We start from the raw sequence: 21,979 nt of genomic DNA on the forward strand, positions 1-21,979 counted from the left end.
TTTGTTTTACAGTACAAAAGTATTTTGATTGGCTGCTCCTTTAGTATTGTGTAAGTGATAAGAGTTAGCACTACACTTGGTCTCCAATTGGCCATTTGATGCAATAAAGGTTAATTCGTATTGGCTGTAAAAAATATTGGGTCTTATTTTTGATACAAAATACTTGTCAGTAGACAATGTTTGTCATCAGTTGGAGTTGCCTCTGGGTAAGTCGAAAATTGGGAATATCTGTAGAATTAATCAGCAGCACGTGATTAGGCAAAGAGAATATTGGACACAATTAATAAATGGTCTTGTCGCCAATAGATGCCATCTCTGACTGAATGGCGTCAGCATTACACAAGAGCTGTGATTTGCAGAGTCAGCAAATAGTTTCCTTAATGTCTGATTGCCTAATGAAAATAACTGACCTCATCTTCAACTTGTTGGAGACAACTGTGATCATTACTTTTCAACTGGAACTATGTCAGTAGTAAAGCTCAGCCAACAGTGTCCAAGGAACAAACACTGAATATTCTTGTAGTTGTGGCAACATGTTTACAGAGTGCAATGAAATCTTTTTGCATGTATGATCAACATATCATTTATCCCTGAATTGCTGGACTTAAAAGGTTTCATTTTCCCTAATGGGCCGAATTCAACAGATGAGGACCCTGATTAGAACATTAGAACATTAGAACACTAGAACACTCTAGACGAGAACAGGCCATTCAGCCCAAAAAGCTCACCACTCCTATCCACTTATTTTATTTAAAAAAACATCAAGTCGAGTTTTGAAAGTCCCTAAAGTCTTACTGTCTACCACACTACTTGGTAGCTTATTCCAAGTGTTTATTGTTCTTTGTGTAAAGAAAAACTTCCTAATGTTTGTATGAAATTTACCCTTAACAAGTTTCCAACTCTGTCCATGTGTTCTTGGTGAACTAATTTTAAAATAACAGTTTCGATCAACTGTACTAATTCCCTTCATAATTTTAAACACTTCAGTCATGTCACCTCCTAATCTTCTTTTGCTTAAACTGTAAAGGGTCAGCTCTTTTAATCTTTCCTCATAATTCAACCACTGTAGCCCTGGAATCAGCCTAGTCGCTCTTCTCTGGACCTTTTCTAGTGCGGTTATGTCCTTTTTGTAGCCTGGAGAAAAAAACTGCACACAGGACTCCAGATGAGGCCTCACCAGTGTGTTATAAAGCTTGAGCAGAACCTCCTTGGACTTGTACTGCACACATCAAGGCGCTATATAATCTGACATTCTGTTTGCCTTCTTAATGGCTTCTCAACCGTGTCTGAAAGTTGAAAGCTTAGAGTCCACTATGACTCCTAAATCCTTCTCATAAGGTGTACTCTCGATTTTCCGACCACCCATTGTGTATTCAAACCTAACATTTTTACTTCCTATGTGGTATACTTTAAATTTACTGACATTAAATTTCATCTGCCACAAATCTGTCCAAGCCTGTATGTTGTCCAAGTCCTTCTGTAATGATATAACGGATTCCAAATTATCTGCTAATCCACCTATCTTTGTATCATCTGCAAACTTAACCAGCTTGTTGCTTATATTCCTATGTAAGTCATTTATATTTATTAAAAATAGCAGCGGCCTTAGCACTGACCCCTGCTGGACACCACTCTTAACATCAGCAAATTCTGATAAGGTTCCTCACACCATCACCCTCTGCTTCCTGTGTCTGAGCCAATATTGCACCCATCGAAAAACATCACCCTGAACTCCCACTTCTTTTAGTTTGATGCCCAACCTCTCATGTGGCACCTTATCAAATGATTAGGTGAAATGAGCATGTGTAGCTGATCAAACACTCATCACGAACAGTTGAGTCCTACCTCAAGGATGTCAGCGTTGGTGCGGCTCTCATGAGGCTCACTGTATTCGGTGTACTTGAGCAGCACCTTGTCCATGTCTGTGCTGGCATACTGGAAGAGCCGGTTTGTGCTGTTGAATATGATGAGCGCAATCTCACAGTCACAAAGCACACTCAGCTCGTATGCCTTCTTCATGAGGCCAAACTTGCGCTTGGTGAATGTGACCTGGGGGGGACACACCACAAATAGGAAGGGCAAATGTCAAAAACAACTTGTCCTCCTTACACATTCAGCTCAAACAATGATGCCTGTGCACCTTGATCAGAATTTCCAGATTTACCTGACGGTTTCTTTGGTCCATTATTCTAGATATTTGGATCTTTTTTCTCCCCATTCTTCACACTGCTTCTCAAGGCTCCTTCTGGACCAACTCTTTCACCTGCTTGATAGGGAAGGTCATTCAAAATAAGTGACAATTACTTGATGACCTGCAGCGCTAATCATGGTCACACAAGGCAGTGTTCAAGATGTCAGCCCTCATTCTAGAATGATTGCAAATAAAAAACAAAACATTCTAGCCCTGTCTGTGAAGTCATCAGCAAGAAATGCATGCAAAGCTCTAGAAGGTCTTCAGCATAACACATGTCTAGAAAAGACAGAATAAGTGGAATAAGTAGGTGTTAAAAAAGAGGTTAATTTTAATATACAGTTGTGGCCAAAAGTTTTGAGAATGACACAAGTATTGGTTTTCACAAAGTCTGCGACTTCAGTGTTTTTAGATCTTTTGTTTAAACCATATGTTTCTATGGTATACTGAAGTATAATTACAAGCATTAATAAGTTTCAAAGGCTTTTATTGACAGTTATATTAAGTTTATGTAAAGAGTCAATATTTGCAGTGCTGGCCCTTCTTTCTTTTTTCAAGACCTCTGCAATTCGCCCTGGCATGCTGGCAATCAACTTCTGGACCAAATCCTGACTGATGGCAGCCCATTCTTGCATAATCTATGCTTGGAGTTGGTCAGAATTTGTTGGTTTTTGTTTGTCCACCCGCCTCTTGAGGATTGACCACAAGTTCTCAATGAGATTAAGGTCTGGGGAGTTTCCTGGCCATGGACTAAAAAATTTAATTTTTTTCTTCCCCGAGCCACTTAATTATCACTTTTTCATTATGTCACGGTGCTCCATCATGCTGGAAAAGGCATTGTCGGTCACCAAACTGTTCTTGGATGGTTGGGAGAAGTTGCTCTCGGATGAATGTTGGTACCATTCTTTATTCATAGCTGTGTTCTTAGACAAAATTGTAAGTGAGACCAACTCCCTTGTCTGGGAAGCAAGCCCACACATGAATGGTCTCAGGATGCTTTACTGTTGGCATGACACAGGACTGATGGTAGCGCTCACCTTATCTTTTCCAGACAATCTTTTTTCCAGATGCCCCAAACAATCAGAAAGTGGATTCATCAGAGAAAATTACTTTACCCCAGCAGTCCTCAGAGGTCCAATCCCTGTACCTTTTGCAGAATATCAGTCTGTCCCTGATGATTTTCTTGGAGAGAAGTGGTTTCTTTGCTGCCCTTCCTGACACCAGGCCATCCTTCAAAAGTATTTGCCTCACTGTGTGTGCAGATGCACTTACACCTGCCTGCTGACATTCCTGAGCAAGCTCTGCACTGGTGGTGCCCCAATCCCGAGGAATGAATAAGGAATGGTACCAAAACATCCTCCAAGAGCAACTTCTCCCAACCATCCAAGAACAGTTTGGTGATGAACAATACCTTTTCCAGCATGATGGAACACCGGGCCATAAGGCAAAAATGATAACTAAGTGACTTGAGGAACAAAACATCAACATTTTGGGTCCATGGCCAGGAAACTCCCCAGGCCTTAATCCCATTGAGAACTTGTGGTCAATCCTCAAGAGGCGGGTGGACAAACAAAAACCCACAAATTCTGACAAACTCCAAGCATTGATTATGCAAGAATGGGCTGCCATTAGTCAGGATTTGGCCCAGAAGTTATTGACAGCATACCAGGTCAAATTCCAGAGGTCTTGAAACAGAAGGGCCAACACTGCAAATATTGACTCTTTACATAAACTTAATGTCATTGTCAATAAAATCCTTTGAAACTTATGAACTGCTTGTGATTATACTTCAGTATACCATAGAAACATCTGACAAAAAGATCTAAAAACAGCAGAAAACTTTGTGAAAACCAATACTTGTGTCATTCTCAAAAGTTTTGGCCACAACTGTAATGCTTTGTTTACACAACCACAAATTCCAAAACAGTCGGGTTAATACCAGAATGACACTTTCCAATTAAACAGGAAGTCACTCTAGAACAAGGACTTCTGTTGTTAATAATACACTAAATGAAGAATTGACTGCTTCCAGAGTTAAACCTTTTGCTACAACATAAAGGCAGATTGTGAAAGACTCAGGGTAATTCCAGATCAACGTTTGCTCATCTACATCCATACTACTAAATTTTCATTTAATAATACAAATAGAGTCTCCATTTTTGCCTTTTGTTTCACACTACCCTGGTGATTTGAACCCCTGAAAACAGAGACTTCTGAAAACGCTCTTCAGAACCGCATACTTCTGAAAATGCCGGCTCAGCATTGCAATATGAAAGGGTGAATGCTTTAGATTGATAAAAATGCAGACTCAAATTGCTCTCTGATTTGCTTGTGCTTATTACATGACTTTTCCCCGACTGGATCCTTCTCATTACAATTTCTAATTTCCTGATTGGTCACTCTTCACAGAAGAAAATCAGATTCCCTCATTGCAGGATGAGAGAAGTCACAAAATCAACTGGAATGTTCAAGCCGATTATTGAAAAAAAGATCTAAATCCATTAAGTAGTTCTCTTGTGAAAAGTGGACAGACAGACAGATGTTAGATTTTATATATATATAGGGATGGATGATTCCAGAAAAGATGGAGGACATCTGAAATGATATGATAATATGATAAGCGGACACCCCACAAAAGAGACCCACTTGCCTTAAGCTTATAAGATGAGAATCCATAAACACCCTGGCTGCTTGAAGAGTAATGCTGCTTACTACTAATGATGGGTTCTGGTAAAACAGGAACTGCTTAATGATGCATTCCGGTGATTCAAAGGAACTCATTCTGGAAAAAAAGTAATTCAAGAGCCATGTTTTCTCCTCATAAGAAGAGATCCTTAAGGCAATTTTTCATTTTACAATTTTCTGGTAGGAATTATGAGGCAGTGGCCAAGGCACTGGGGTTTAAACATACAAGGTGGCCAGCTGAGCTTCCACCTCACCTCACTGTCTGACACGTGCTTGTGCTTTTAGCTGATTAGATTATTGTATTGTATTCCTGTCAGGAATAATTACACAAGAGACACATGGGCTGCAGTTTGTTCAAAATGCAGCAGCAGATATCTTAAACAAAAGTTAGACCTCTTATAACATTGCAAGATGCTGAGAAATTAGTTCACACTTTTGTTTTCAGTCGGCTAGATATCTCTAACGCACTCCTCACAGGACTACCCAAAAAAGACATCAATCGATCACAACTAGTGCAGAATGCAGCTGCCAGAATCTAAACTGGGAAAAGAAAATTGGAGCACATCTCTCCAGTTTTGATGTCTCTACATTGGTTACCTGTGCTATTTAGGATTGACTTTAAAATACTGCTTATGATTTACAAAGCCTTAGATAATCTCGCTCCATCCTATATTTCAGAATGTCTTTCACCTTACACTCCAAATTGTAACCTTAGATCTTCAAATGAGTGTCTGCTTATTATTCCAAGAGCTAAACTTAAAAGAAGTGATGAGGCGGCCTTCTGCTATTATGCACCTAAAATCTGGAATATCTTACCAATAGAAATTCATCAGGCTAATACAGTGGAGCACTTTAAAAAACTTCTAAAACCGCATTATTTTAACATGGCTTTCTCATATCTTCATTTTAGTTTAATCCTGATACTCTGTATATGCATTTAATTATCAATACCATTCCTGGTGGCTCCATAATCCGCACTAACCCCTACTTTCTTCTGTTTGTTTTTTGTTTTCTGTGGTTGCGATCTGCGCCACCACCTCCTGATCAAAGCACCGTGATGTCCCTACATTGATGGATTAAAGGCCAGAAGTCCACATGACCGTCATCATCAAGTTCTTTCATGTGAACCCTGAATACAATGAGGACTGATTGTGAGGTCATTGATGTTAGGTAGAATCCCTAGAGAGGGCTGGGTGGTTTTGTGGCCTTGGAACCCCTGCAGATTTTATTTTTTTCTCCAGCCGCGGAGTTTCTTTTTTTTTGTTTTTTTCTGTTATCTCTGATGATCAGACCCTACTTTTACTCTATGTTAATTAGTGTTCCCTAATTCTATTTTCTAATTTATTTGTCTTTTTTCTCTTTCTTCATTATGTAAAGCACAAGAATGCCTGAACACATCTCATACGTACTGTATGTATTAGCACCATTATATTGGCTAGCTGTGTCTGCCTAGGGTTGATTCTGAAATACAATTAAATAGCTATGAGGTTCTGAACAATCCTGCGCCTTTGGATATTTAAGAATACTCATCTTCTTACATCTGTTGTTCATCTTCCAAACCCACTTTGTCCTGAGCAGGGCGTCTCTCCTTCTGATTGTAATCTCAGATCTCAATGTTCCGAGTGTTAAGCATAAAAAATCTGGAGCCTCATGCATAATGCCATGTGTAGAATTCACACTAAAACATGGTGTATAGACAAAAGCGGAAATGTTCGTACACACAAAAAAATCCAGATGCATAAATCTGTGCGAATGCCAAATTCCACGTTCTTCCACTACATAAATGAAAAGTAACGCACATGCACGCGCCTGCTGTCCAGCCCCATCTCTTCCCAGAATTACGCCTCTTTGAATATGCAAATCAATATAAATAGCCCTTAAGCTCAGTCTTCTGTGAAAAGACAATGGCAAAAACACGGGGGAAAATTTCAGCGAATACCAAGTGGAGGCAAGGAAAAATGTACTATTCATTGGTTTAAACAGTGAAATAATCAACAAAAGGAAGTTGATCGAGTGGCAGAGTGTCAGAGAAACTCAAACGCTCAAGTTCACAAAGATGCACAGTGCCCGAAATAAAAAAGAAGCAGTCAGATATCAAAGTCACCGTGAAAAGGAGAGTCGTAGCTCACCATCTGAGTGTCATATGAAAGCTTATTAGGGTACAGAGAAAAGCAAAAAAAATAGGGACACAGTGAAAAAAAGCACGAGATGCCAACTTTAATCTCGAAATTTCCACTTCATTCATGTCATTAAAGTAGAACATCATAAACTTCATCTTCAGATCGTTAAATGTACTAGTTTCTCAAATACCATCGTAACTAAAGTAGTACGTTAGTCTTCTATGTGCTCTGTGTGTGTGAATCATTACGTGTTTCTTAAACGGGCTTTCTCTTCCTCCTATAGGACACAGAATCCATTACATTCGTGATATTACAGCTCTCTAAATAATTAAAATACTGAGATGTATACTTGATATCATTTTCATGATGATAGGAATTAAAGCATGTTATTAAACATGGGAACACGGTGGTGCAGTGACAGTGACGAGCAAGCGCCTTGTCCACAGATTGTTCCTACCTCCCGCAAGATGCTTGCTGTGCCGTGCGTGACCTTCGATGAAATAATTTATTGCAGCAGTACTGTCTCTTTCAAACGTACTAACCCCTAATTCCTGTCCTTCCTTTTCTTTCTCCAAGTAAACAATCGCCACACAATCAGCTCTGTAATAGAAGTTAAGCCATCTGTAAGCTGAGAACACCGATTCTTCAAAACTTTTAAGGAACATTGAAATATCTTTGTAGTACATGTTTAATTATTCTATCCATCTGTCCATCCAGTGTCTGCACCAGCCCCAGCAAGAATACAGCGCGAGGCAGGAACAATCCCTGAACTAGCTAGTGCTGCGCCACTGTGTCCTCACATGTTTAATTATTAACAATATAGATAATTTAAATGATGTTAACATTTTATCTGTATAATGTAATAAATATATTTTGCTGCATTTCATCTTAAAAATGATATCGTCATCATATGTAAATACGCGCTTTATAAAGTGGCGCAGGTTATGCAATATTATAACTGTATCGCAAGTTTACAGTGAGGTAATTGTACTTGTAAGTACAAACAGTTCTACAAGGAGCACTTGATGGACTGATTGAGTGAGTTTATAGTTCTTGGGATAAAACTGTTTCTGAACAGCGAGGTCCGTACAGGAAAGGCTCTGAAGCGTTTGTTGGATGAGAGCAGTTCAAATAGCGAATGCCTGAGGCAGTGAGAGTAATATGGAAAAATATGATCCGCTGTGGCAACCCCTAACGGGAGCAGCTGAAAGTAGAAGAAGAAGGTGCAGTGAGAGTAACAACGCTAAAGCAGCTATGGTATTTAGAATAGTTTGGCCATTCCATGGACCATTAAATTGTTACAGGTTAATTACAATCATATGCCTTAAACAAATGAACAATATGCGGTTAATTTCATTGTATATGATAAAGCTCCGTCAGGGATGTAGATCTAAAAAGATAGGGAAACCACTCTGGAGCAAAGGCACTGCTTTGACGCTGGGTGTCACCAGTTTGCAAATCCGAGCAGAGAAATTGCGTACGCCAGGGTTTGAGCTACCGTGAAAATGTACGTGGCTTTATGCCAAGTTTAGGTTTTATACATCGCGATTTGAGTGTGGAAACAGGAGTACGCAACATTTTTGTGGGTATGCACCGTTAGTACATGAGACTCCTGGTGAGGAGGTAGCTTGGATTTAGGCATCAAAAATCTGAATATTTCACTGAAAGAAATTGCTAAAGGTAGTACTGTTGAACATTTAAAAACACTGATGAAATTCGCAGTTTCAATTTGGATTTTTTTACTTTATTCATAGTGTGCTTTCAAAAAATAAAACTAGTTCTGCATAAAATCACATTGTAAAGCTTACCTTTTATTCACAGTGACAGTTCAACAGTTCTTATTATTCCTTTTTTTTCTAATCAGTACCTCCTTCCTTTTCTCTTTCTGGTATTCTGTGTTTGGGTTCTGTGCCACTGTCATATGTTCAAAGTGTTGTGATTGTTAACTCTTTAAACATTTTTTCTGCTTTGCATGCATTTCTCTAGTAGGGTCATTATTACTTTTGAAGTTTAAGTTCATCTGAGATATGTGGGTAGGATTATAGTATTACTATTAAAAGTCTCAAGTTACGTACATTTTATTTGAATATATTTTCATTTTACCACAACGCCATTTTGTGTAACCGTTGCTATGATGCGCGACGTGGTTGTTGGGGGTGTGGTCTCAGTGGGCTTTTGTTGTGACGTCATCGGCGCGGCACTTTAAATAGCTTGTGTTGCTTGTGTCCTGTGATCAAAATTGTAAAATTAAGACACGTTGATGCACATTTTAGATGTGTGTTTAGTGAAAACGTATTTTCTGTTCTCTATTTAAACGGCAAGTTTGTGTTATCATTTTGATTCACTGATATCCCGATTTGATTTCCACTCCGTTTTAAGTAAGGGCTTAGGTTGCATCTCATGATTGTCTCTACATTATTCTTCCGCCTAATACTAATTAAACATTACACAAAGTACTCTGCAGTCACCTTTTTGAACAACAAAAACGGAAACCTTTAATGAGGTTGCAGTTATTTGGAAATTAACTAATAACATGGGTTCATTTAAGTAAGGCAGAATGACGGGTTGGCAGTGTGATCCTTCGGCCTCGGCTTCAGCCTCTGACCCCTTAACTAGCGAAGTCAAACTCAGATCCTGGAGGGCTGTGGTGTCTGCCACGTAATGTATTAGTGACCAGTTACTGTTAACAACTAAACAGACTTTTTTGTCTTCATTTTAATTAACTTTATCGTTAAGGTCACCGCATCACTAAGGAGGGACTGCGGACTGCTGAATTCAGGGAAAGTGGCTCAGTGTTCTGCGCCGTTGCTTCAGCTACCCGGGACTTGGCTCGAGTCGTGGCGGGAGTGGAGCTCACGCTGCATTTTTGTCGGTTTTACTACGGATGCTACTCTTTTCCTTTTAAAACCTAAAGCCTTGTGTGTTAATTAACGAGTTCAGTGTGGATGTGTGTGCACCGTGCGACTCACTGCCGACCAGTCCTGTGTTGGCTGCAGCGCGACCTGAAATAAATTATTGGAAATACAGTATAGGGAATATTTGGATAAAAGTATATCGTATAATAAAACGCGTACTCCCTATTAAAACGAATGCATTCAGACTGTGTCCACGGATATAGAAACGTTATCTTAAGATCAGACACTTTCGTGGAATTAACCCGAGCACTAAGCTTGGAAATTACGAATTAGTTGACAAAAGGCACCTTTTTGAATCTCTCCAATTAAAACCTTCCGACTTAATGCAACATTGGATATCAATATGGCTGAAAGACAGTTAATATCTACGAAAAGAATTTGCCCAGTTCTTCGCGCGGCCGTGTCATCACACTGATCCGAGTGTATTAATAAAAGAGAGCATTACACGCATGATTTTCACGTTTCAATTATTAAAATAACACTCTTCTGTCAAAAGTAATAAAAATTCGTCTTTACTTTCTTTTCAATACAACTATTTTTCTGCGCTGAAATTCAGACTGATATAGATACAGAAGCTAGCTCGTAAATAACATACCCGATTAATCATAAGGGCAGATTCCTGAAAAGTTGCACTCGTGGCAGGCAATTACATTTTGCTCAAATTGCGTGAAACACTTTCGGGGTTTACTCATACGGGTACATTCCCGAAAAGACGTGCGATAGATTGTACAAAAAGCAGATATTTGCTGATGTACAATGTAAGAATTCAGTAAACTCTGGTTTGTTTTTGGGAACTCCGTGCATTAATTCATAAAACGAAAGATCTGCTCTGGAATAGAACATTTGACAGACTCCTGGCCGTCCGTCTTCTAACTCTGATCTCGTCTGACAAATATCTGATACATTTTTGGAAGTACCAGAATAATACTGGCACAATCAAACATTATTAATCATATCATGGGAACAGCCAGCAGCTGAGGTCGGGTTTGAATTTAGCTCGTTATAAAGTAAGGTGTCAGAGTGGTTCTTCAGAGCGATACCATGGGGGAACCATTTTGGTCCCAAGAAGACAAATCTATATGAAGGTTCCAGAAAGGTCCTTTATTTATTTAGATTCGTAACAGGTACTGTAAATAACCAAATCTTATGGACTCACGATTTTAAAACAACTCTTGGCGACACACAGTAACACTGGCTAAGCTCAGATTTTCCTAATCTGTTAGTTTCCTGCTAGGTACCCGACCATACATTTAAGATTTCAAGTTTCTTCTAAATATTTGAATGTTTTTCAAAACAAAACAACCAACTTCATATGCAAACAACCCTTCCAATTCGGCTTTGTGAAACAAAGGTACAACAAGGAGCCTATAAAGAATCATAAAATGCCAGTAAAGACCCAGTATTTTTAAGAAGTGTTCCCGTAATATATTTTACGACAGTTCCAACCGAAAGGCCATAGACAGAATTATGATTGATGGGCCCAAACCCAGAATGAATGAGGAATCTTCCAAATGCCCCAGTCGGCCGATTCGACGCTAACTGAACCTTCATCGTAGCGCTTGTTAATGCTGAAGTGCTAAGTTTTTTGTTTTTTTTGTACTTCCACCTCTCTCTCTGGTGAATGTCCGATTCTCACTTTCTTTATTTACAGTGTTTCCGAGCGTGATATTTTGTAATACTAGCAGTTTTTTCAACTGTCCCTGCGTCTTGTATGCTCTTATAATTTTAGTATTCTTAGCCCGGTGACAAAACTTAAATGGGCACTGAAATTAATTGGTTGAATTCTTCTAAGTATTTTTTGACTCCGATATGGCTGCTATGAACACACCTGTATGTCAGATGTTCACTTTGAGCCAGTTACCCGTGAAAGGCGCTATACAGAAGATGGGCTTGAAGCTTCCCTGCCCTAACGGTGGAGCATTATTGAGCATCTGCTCAAACACTCTTAAATAATTATTTAATGACACGTTATGGTCCTTTACTGGGTTGCGTAGTTCCTTGCAGAACTTTTGCTTCACACAGCTCCATTTCAATCTGGGATGGGTTCTTTACATATAAAGTTGGTTCTTTGTCTTTCGAAAAACGCCCTAATACGAAGAAAAAAAAAATGAAATCATTAATTAATGGTACACAACACTAATAGATTTAAGAAAACCATGTGGCAAGAGCCATTTTAAAATCACATTGGTATTTTACAAATTTGTTATGTACTCATGGTGATGTATGGAGCTTGTTTCGGATCTAAATAAATACTTCTTTTCTTGGACCGTAATATGGATGGGTCATTCTTTGTCATCGCTCTGAAGAACAACTCTGTCACCTTTATTTTAAGAGTGTACGTTATTGTCAAGCGAATACAGAAACAATGTTGGCAACAAAATACTCTTTAAACGATCCAGTTGGACTAGATGTAAATGCTCGTTAAATTTGTTCCAGAACAATTGAGTGGTTGTTACTTTTGAGGTGTTTTAGACGGTCGTATTCTAATATCATCAGTATAAAATGAAGCGACACACAGCAAAGTACTTCACAAGAAATCGCTAAAGTCCCACACGAGCACATTGCAATGGCTGTTTTCTTACTGTCTGCCGAAACGTTGCAGGCTCCTACACGCACCTCAGATATTAAAGCGAGAAAGAAGAAAACCGTCCATTGGAGAGATCTTTGGTGGGCGAGCAAAAAAAAAAAAAAAAAGGTTAAACCTCAAACACGTCCAAGATTCCTAAAACAAGTCGTTTTCCACTCGAACCAGCATACAGAGCAGAGCAGTTTGAATGCGACCTTGTTAATTAGCGGGCGCCGTCCCGCACGCGCTGCTGGCCAGCAAGCCAAGCTGGTGAACCTGAATATGCGACACGTGTGATGAAGAGGATATCATCACAGTCTTCATCAGCTCGTCTCTTTAGGTCAGACTTGTTTAATGGAAAGCCTGAAGAGTTTTTTCTTTTCCTCAGTTGCACCATTCAAAATGCTCCAAATAAACGGTGATTTAATTGGACTGGACATGTCACAGGTCGTAGAAAGTTTATTTATTTTTTTTTAATTGAATGTGGTCTTTTAATTAAGCGGCGTTGTTTCGCTAAGTTTACAATTGCACTTTTCTGGTTTGTAGATTTGTTCACACTGGAAACTTTTCTTTCGCATTGTTTTATTATTTGTACGGAGATGTTCCTTTTCCCGTTTTCTCGTCCAGATCTCAGATCATTGTAATAGCACAATGAAATGTCAGACTCAGAGAAACAAAAAATCCTTTATTAGAGTTGAATGATGGGAACAAGTGGCATAACTCACAAACATGAAGGACAGGGGGAGGCATTGCCTGTGTCCCCAGTATGAGAAGAGGACTCCAGTCAGTCCCTGCGGCTTTTCACGCTTTTCAAATCCCCCAGTTATGCGTGACTCAGCCGGTCGCTCCCGTACCACCCTTTAAAAATAAACTTGCAAGTGTGGTTCTTCGCAGCAATGCCAATGGAGGGGCCATGTTTGGCTCCCGACAGAACAAGAAGATTCCATAAAGAACATTTTATTTAGAATCGTAACCGATTCCAAAGATACCCACACATTTGTGAAACCAATGGGTTTATGATTTTAAAAGGGTTATACTTCATACAATCACACAAGCGAAGTTCAAGCTTACTGGATCCGTTCTGTCAGCCTAGGTAACCTACTCTACATTGTCTATTTTGTCCACATACTAAGAACCCTTTCAAATCTAAAAGATGTAATTTTATCTGCAAAGAACCCTGAATTAAATGGTTGGTTGTCAAGCACTGTTACTTTTACGAGGACCCGCACAACTCAGTAAAGAGCCGGTAAAGTACCGTTACTTTTGGGTGTGAAACCCGCTGAACTTAGAAGTGACAAGAAAACAAAAATCCCTGTGTGTCTGGTGTCGTCCGATTTCCACCAAGTTCGTTATTCTGAGACGCTCTGCTACATTTAAATCCAGAAACATAAATGAACTCCCGTCAACTCCGCAACAACGTCCTGTTTAAAAAGTCAGACGGGACGCAAGTTCAGGTGGGGACTCTTAATAAACCGTTATTGGGGGATAACGAACAAATCAGTAAAGAAAGGAAGAAAAACTGAACGACAGCACAAGTGATTATACGATACAAACGAATCAGATAATTTAAAAAGTGAAGAAGAAATCTACAGGAGTAAAACAAACAAACAAACAAAAGAAACATGATGTTGTAGTACACCGATTAGTGTCTCATATTAGCTGTACGATGGCTGGCCCTACGCTCTGACTTCCGAAGGTCATGCGAAAAGACAATTTCCCCTCGGGATCAGTAAAGTATATAAAGATTGTTGGCACTTTTCTATTATCGTGACGCAAATCGTATTATCATTAGGGACCTATAGGTAATGTTCTACCCCCACTAACTTTAAGGTTAGTGTTTGTGGTTGGGGGTAGGCCAGTCTAATAATTTATAATCCAAAAATTAAGTAACCGCTATTTTCTGTTGTTTTATTTTATGCACCACCTAGAACACAAAATGTGTGACTACCAAAAAGTTTTACAAAATGCTCCTTCCGTTTCGGTGTTGTGAGGGAGCAGAGCCTTACAGTATCGTCTGAACATTGATGTTACTTTACCACATATGAACAAGAGCTTGCAGTGCTGTCTTAACAGCATCATAGACCCTCAGGCAAAGTAGTGCGCTGGAGCCCGTTTTTATAGCAAAACAGAAACATACTAAGGCATCAGAAACATCGTGGGACACCAGCCAGTGTCCATTGTACCCATATGTTAAGATCGCCCTGGGGTGGGATGGAAAGATCAATAAGGATAGCAGCCTGTCAGTTGTACTTGTGTTTTATTTAACATCAAAGAAAACTCAATGTGTGTATGTTTTTCTTTATACAATCACACACCTTTAGTCCAATCTCAACAAAATTCTGCACACATATTTTGACCTGGGGGTACCTTGGGGGTTGGGGGTTCTAAGTGGGTTTTCCTTTTAACTACAGTAAGTTTAACGGACAGTGCCACCTGGTGGTACAGATAAAATGAAACAGCAGACAATAAAGCAGACAAAATGACCAGAACTTAAAACTACTTACTCGGGCAACGCCAGGTGCTGCCGCTAGTATTACATAAAACGTATAATGGTGTTTTGACTGTACTCTGTAAATGTGGCAATACTACGACTAACACTCTTAAAAATGAACGTTTTTTTACTTTACTTGGTGGTGTGATTCCTTGTAGTTCCATAGCTTCACAAAGAATCATTACATTCTTGAAAGGGATCTCTGCATGTGAAATTGGTTCTTTGAACACTGAAAAATGTGCTAATATGTGGACACAACTGAAATCTTTAATGTAGAGAGGGCGACCTGCATACAAAAACTGATCAAGAAAACCTAAATTTAGTCTGTGTGATTGTATGCAGCAAGAGTCCTTTTAAAATCAGGAACCCACTAGTATTTCACAAACCCGTTATGTGCTTGTGTTTATTTATGGAGCGTGTTATGGATCTACATAAATAAGTTTTTTTCCTGAACCTTCAGCTGGATGGTCTTTTAGGGAATTACAATGGTTCCCTCATGACTTTGCTCCAAAGAATCACTTTGGCACTTTGATTTTTAAGGGTGTATGTATTTTTGTATAAGCTCTTATGAACAGCACACTGATTGTGTGAACTTCTCTTTCCATCAGACAACTTGCTGTATAAGGACAATTCTCATGTCTGCTAGCCACTGCTTATGTGATACCAGCCTGTCGCTATTGATCTTACTGGACAAAGAGAGTATTGAAGACAGGTAAAAGTATATAGTTTGGACTAACGTTTTGTATTTTCTTTTCAGATTTGTTAATCAATTACCATCGTTCATTGTGTATTTTCATTTCATGTTATAATGCTGTAGAGCACAGGTGTCGAACTCCAAGCCTGGAGGGACGCAGTGGTTGCAGGTTTTCATTCTAACCATCTTCTTCATTATTGACCTGTGTTAGCTGCTAATTAACTTCTTTTGCTTTAGCTTTAATTAACTTGACTCAGGCCCCTTAGTTGTCTCTTTTTATAATTAGCAGCCAAACAATAACGAGAAACAAAACGAGCCGCCACATGACCAGCTCACCTGGGCATCACACAATATCTGAAAATAAAGAAAAGTGAAGTTCTCTGTAAGGTTGTTCTCTCAGGTCACCAAAACATTTTGATGAACTGAAAATCAACAGTTTTGGAAATGTCTGCTGTGGCAGAATGAGAGCAGCAACAGGCCACGGAATTAAATAATGGGCTTAATTAACAGCCAGAATAAGCTTCTCATTAATGGATTGGTTGGAGTTTGAAACCCCAGTTTAGCTGCTCATCTGTTGGCTCATTTCACATCTCATTTCTGTTTGGCTGCCATTTCATGAAGAAACGAATCAATTCAGAGGACTGAATCCTTAAAAAACAGGGCTATTAAAATGAAGGGAAAAGGAGTTAATTAGCAGTGAAAATTGGTCACTAAAGAAGAAGATGGTTAAAATGAAAACCTGCAGCCACTGCGGCCCTACAGGTCTGGAGTTTGACACCCCTGCTCTAGAGAATAATTTTTCTGGTCTTAGAATTATGGCTTGTCCATCCACATGTCCATGTAGTGAAGATTCTGTGTTTGTGGTTGGTGGGTGTGGGGTGTTTATTTTTAGTTATTATTTATCTGTATAATTTTGGAGTTTCTGTAAAATTTGTAAAAAAATAAATTCCACTTTGGGGACAAATAAAGTATTATCTATCTATCTATCTATCTATCTATCTATCTATCTATCTATCTATCTATCTATCTATTTTCCTCTCACACCATATGTAAAGATATGGGTGTTCAGAGTATTTGAGTAATGTTGTGTAAGACTGTGTTTTTTATTTAGAATTGGAGGCAGTGGCTCAGTTGTATAATTATTATTATTACATGTATCTATTCTTTATTTATAGGCAGCAGCAAATGAAACTGGACCTGAAAAAAAGCTAAAGTCCGCGGCATTCTCCTTAAGTCTTGAGACCCACGCGTTTGGCCGGCCAAGCGGTTGACACTTGAGATATTAATACTGCCATTTGAGGTCACATTTTTAAAGCGGAGACAGCAAGCGACAAGGCGCCGAGTGATCAAGAACAGGAAACGAACACCTCGCCGAAGCTGGTGCTACAAAGGCTCCCACTGTTAATCTGAGACGCGGACATCGGGATGCCTTCCCAAACTGCATTCTGTGTCCTAAAGCCCCCTTGACTCTGGTTCTAGTAGACAGTTCAAGATTTCTACAGGTCATAGTATTCGTGATGTCTTTGGAATGCTCATAAAGTCCGACCAAGAAAATGACCGCATTCCCGTATTATATCTAATAGAGATGCCAAAAAAAAGCAAGAACGGTGACACGTTTAAAGTGAAGGCCTGTGCTGCAATGCTCGGATCTCCTGGAATGTATATGAACGAACATTAAAGTCCACCAATCAGACTCCCGAATCTTTCCACCTTTCTTAAACCAATGGGGTATTCTCAGGTGTGCCTGCCCTGTACTTTCTTTTGTGAAACTTGACGTATTTTTTCTATTCTTTTGTGCAACCTGACATATACTGTCCATCAGCTCATATTTTCGATCATCATAAGTACATTCACTTATTTGACTTAAAGATAAAACTCAGACTTTTGTGAGTTTTCTTGAATCTTGGATTTTAATTATATTGTCACCCGCTGCATACGGGTCCCAATCCAGCACATGCTCCCAACCTCTTACGTTGTAGAACGCCGCCTCGAGCCCCTGATAGAATAGGAGGATTTGGAAAATGGATGTATATGAATCTGTTTTTGCTAGGCATTGCATTATTAGATGTTTACATCTTGCCTGAAGAAGGGGCCTGAGTTGCCTCGAAAGCTTGCATATTGTAATCTTTCTAGTTAGCCAATAAAAGGTATCATTTTGCTTGGCTTTTCTCTACATTAGATGTTTTTTATAATTCCCCACGATGAGCGTTTTGAAAGGCACTTTTTAGCATACACATTTTCCAGTTTTCTATACAAAATGATTCGATCCTGTGAGCTACGTAAAGTGTTCTGTTTTGTAGAATAGTTTGTGTTTGTGCTGCCAGGGGAGACGTCCACAGATGGATTTACTGTGCTGAGCGCAGTGTTAGTACGCCCGTCCTGCCGTGCGCTTGATGCTTTCAGAGCTTCCGGCGATCCTCAGAATAAGCGGATTTGGAAAATGGATGGACAGACAGTGAAACTACTGAGCATAAAAGATACTTTATGAAATTTTTGTAAGTAATACTTGTTAGAGAGACGTTTTGGCAAATAAAGTAGAAATGAATGATTATGTAAGATTTTTGTGAAACTGTTCAGTGTAAAATATAAATTCAGAAATTGATTTGTGCACAAATTGAAGAAGTGTTCACAATAAACAAAACAGATTTGTAAAATAAAACAAGTTTGATTTTATGAAAAATACTTGGTGCGAAAGCTTCTATACAAAACATATCAACAGTTAAGGGTATTTATTCCTGGCCATTTTTTCACTCTTAAAAATGTTGGTTCTTTAATGGCGCTTTACTAGTTTGTGTGGTTCATTCTAGATGCAAAAATCTTGCCTGAAGAAGGGGCCTGAGTTGCCTCGAAAGCTTGCATATTGTAATCGTTTTAGTTATCCAATAAAAGGTGTCATTTTGTTTGGCTTTTCTCTACATTCATAATGGCTAACACGGCACAACACCCTAGTACTGCACCGTTATGTTTACGCATATCTTCTGCAATTACTATCTTTCCATTCCAATTACCCTTATAACGTGCACTTCTACTTCCACCTCTAAGGCCAATATTCTGTACATAACAATATTGCAAAAAAGATATACCATCCTTCAAAACTGCTTAATCCGATTACTTTAAGGATAAGAAATCTGGTTACATGGCAGGGAAAAAACAATGGGTGGGACACTACATTCAGAATTGTTTTTTAATACTAATACATTTTTTAAAACATCAGTCAAGAATGATAGGGAGCAAAGAAGAAAAAGATCACATACTATAACTATCCTAGGTGAGCAGCAGCTTGCAGAAATCAACAGAGCATCCAAACATCGATGATTTCAGTCAAATAACACCAAGATCAAACATAGGGCCATCATGGACAGAGACACACATGTCTGTATGTGTACTACTTCGATATGCTCTGGTGACACTAAAAACAAAGTTTACAAATATTTTTATAAATGGACAGATGGTTTATTGTTTATGTTACTGTACAATTTATATAACAAGTCAAGTGGCCAACTTGCCCACTTGCTCTGTTCACTGTCCATGAAGTAATAAAGGCCTTGCCACTGACTACCCCACTAACTACTACTACTCGAGTGAAGGTGACTTTCAAGCCCAGGTCCTGGTACTCTTCCAGGTGACCTTCCATAGGCAGTTTCAAAAAACCAGGGCACCACTGATATCCATGTCTCTAAGGATTTACCCATGGCAGCACCAGATCAACTTTGTTGGCTTTCATTGGAGAGATCTGATTGCAACCACTTGCAAACGTGTCATTAGAGGACAACAAGTCCGCTTATGATTACCCAGGCCAGAAATTCATGTGTTTTTGGAGGGTTGCTGTTGCTGTTTGCTATATTTATTTAAGCTTCTGCAAAGTCTGAATTTCCCATTGCAGATAAATAAGGGGTCTGTCTCTGGATTGTGACTGGATAGTGATAAACTGAACTTTGTCACCCACCCAGCCATCTTTAACTCCTTTCCCCTTACCCCTGAGATATCCCGTCCACCGCTAGTCGCACAAACACCATCACCCCCGACTTTATGGGTCTGGAGTGACCGGCAGGTGGTTTCGGTGATGCTGGGCAGCATTGGTGGCATCGGAAAAACCGAATACGAGCTGTAAGACCGGAAAGTGCGTAAAGAAAAATGCGACTTGTAGTACTGTAACAGTGGCAGTCGTCCGATAATGGCCGTGATATCATTACAGATTCTAGTGATCGTGCACGGTGAACTCTGACGCCACATTTGAATGTGCGTGGTGTCACAAGAGCTTCGGGAAAGCTGCAATTCACTGATCTCCAGGACGCAAATCAGATTTATCAGGTACGAATGATACAGTTTCAGATTATTAATAACGGCATATTAGCTGTAATCCGTAAAGTAGGGAGAAATTCTGTTTTGAACATAAAATCGTTCATTACGCTTTGCATACCTATAAGCAGAGTGATCACGCCGACAAATCCGCAGGTTTAGAAATCTCGTTTGCGTTTGGTAATGAAGCGACACAAACTGAACATCGCACAATTACTGAGTTTATCTACTGACCAACAGGTCACGTCTATTGGCAGACGGACAAAAGTGCAAACTGGTGAAAAAGTAAACCTGCCGATGTTTAATGCGCGCGCATGTGTTTAATTTGTTTTTATCTATTTATCTTTTTAAAATTTTTTTCTTAGTTTTACCTCAACACTCAAAAACATCTGATAATGTGAAAATAACCAAGTTGCCAGCTTTTTTTTTAATTCTTACCTCTCTCCTTCTCTGTCTCTTTCCAAATAGAAGGCTCAGACATCCTTTTTTTAACATTTGACCTGGCGTACCGAGCTCAGGTGCCTATCAAGTGCAACTCTAAGTTTATCATTGCGCACTCTGTCCTCGTCCTTCCATCACTGGTTCTCTCAGATGCTGTTTTGCTGCTCTCCACACACTTTTTACACACTCTTGTATGGCTTGCTGTTCTTCTGTAGCATCTGCTCAAGTTTACCTGACTCCATATGTCTCATTAGCATTTCTATTCTGTTTAGAACATTTCTATGTTTTAGATTTATTATTGCAAAATACCTCATGAAATACAATTTCTTTATTATTTATAAATTATTTGTTGAGCAAGTAGTCCATTGGGCAGAAGAAAAAGCTGAAAGAAAATCCAATTTGTCATCAACAGTTAAGGCTCAGCACAACTGTATTTCCAATTTGATAATCTTGAATAAATAATAGCACAACAGAAAAAAATAAATATGATCACAGTACACACAATTGCAGTATGTGAAGGGTACAACCAAATTCTGGCAGAAAAATCAAAGACCAAATTTAATCTCTAGACCCCCATTTTCCATAGCCAATTTCATATCCTGATACTGCCAGACACAAGGCCGGAGCAAACCCTGGACTGGGTGTCCGACTATCACATGTCATCCAATAATCCACATAGTCTGTGCACAATAACCAAATACAGCCCTGGGTAGACATAAGCAATTCCGTTATTATTAATCTTTTTTTTTTCTATTAAAGACATTTAAAAGTTTAACAAACAAAAGAGGACCTCCCAGCCTATTAAGCTTAACTTGGTATTTTTGTGTATCTGCTTATTCAAAGTGGTGAATAATCTTTACCTTCACTGGTTGAGTTTCTTTCCTTTCTTCCTTGCCTCGTTTATTTTGACTTGTTTTGGTCACACAGTGTGATAAATAAACCAGATTTGTTATGAATAACAGCTCAGTTTCTGAGAGATACAGTATGAAGAAACAGCAGTCACTTTACTGATCTTTAAATAAAAGCGATTTCAAAAGTCTGCGAATATACGAACATGAACATGTGAGCTGGCTATTGTACTGTATGCGCGAGATATACTTAGCACAGACTGCTGCATGATAAACTGACAGAGCTAGCTTGTGCTTTCCTTGATGCAAAGATTCTTTTTTGGGCAGTTGACTGAGGTCTGCAGACTTTGGGTTTGGGGACCCTTTGACTCGTGCAGACACCTGTGAAGCAAACCGACAGGGTTTGGTCAGCAGCATTTCTCAGAATTTGCTGGTTGGCCACCGGCATATATAGACTATCATCCTTCAACACAAATAGCCGCATTACATAAATGTTAACTTTACTTTACATCACACTGTTGTTAAATGAGAGCCAATCCCAAGTGCTACACTGTATGGGTTTAAAAGTGTACTGAAACTAGCAACAAGTTTAATCTTTACAGTTGAAATCCTAAACATTTAGAGTGACTTAGTCAAAGTAGTAGTGGTCTGGAGATGCAATGAGGAGAGACAATGAATATGTAGGCAAATGAGTGATGGGAATGGAAGTACAGAGGAACAGAAAGGCAA

The 21,979-nt window shown here is 39.2% G+C and overlaps 1 protein-coding gene across 2 annotated transcripts in view; it reads right to left on the minus strand.

Annotated features, from left to right (window-relative positions):
* The window catches only part of mef2b (myocyte enhancer factor 2b), a 60,168-nt gene that overhangs the window by 14,749 nt on the left and 23,440 nt on the right, over positions 1-21,979 (minus strand). Inside the window, exons 2-3 of one of the 2 annotated variants that reach the window (XM_051934659.1) lie at positions 2,165-2,263; positions 1,846-2,049 (exon numbers count right to left, since the gene is read on the minus strand). In XM_051934659.1, coding sequence (XP_051790619.1) covers positions 1,846-2,049; positions 2,165-2,218 — 258 coding nt within the window. In that variant the 5' untranslated portion in view covers positions 2,219-2,263. Of the gene's footprint in view, positions 1-1,845; positions 2,050-2,164; positions 2,267-21,979 lie in introns of both variants that reach the window. The other variant, XM_028816258.2, reaches the window with a different exon arrangement.

Source organism: Erpetoichthys calabaricus, chromosome 12 (genome assembly GCF_900747795.2).
Source record: "Erpetoichthys calabaricus chromosome 12, fErpCal1.3, whole genome shotgun sequence".
Lineage (NCBI taxonomy): Eukaryota > Metazoa > Chordata > Cladistia > Polypteriformes > Polypteridae > Erpetoichthys > Erpetoichthys calabaricus.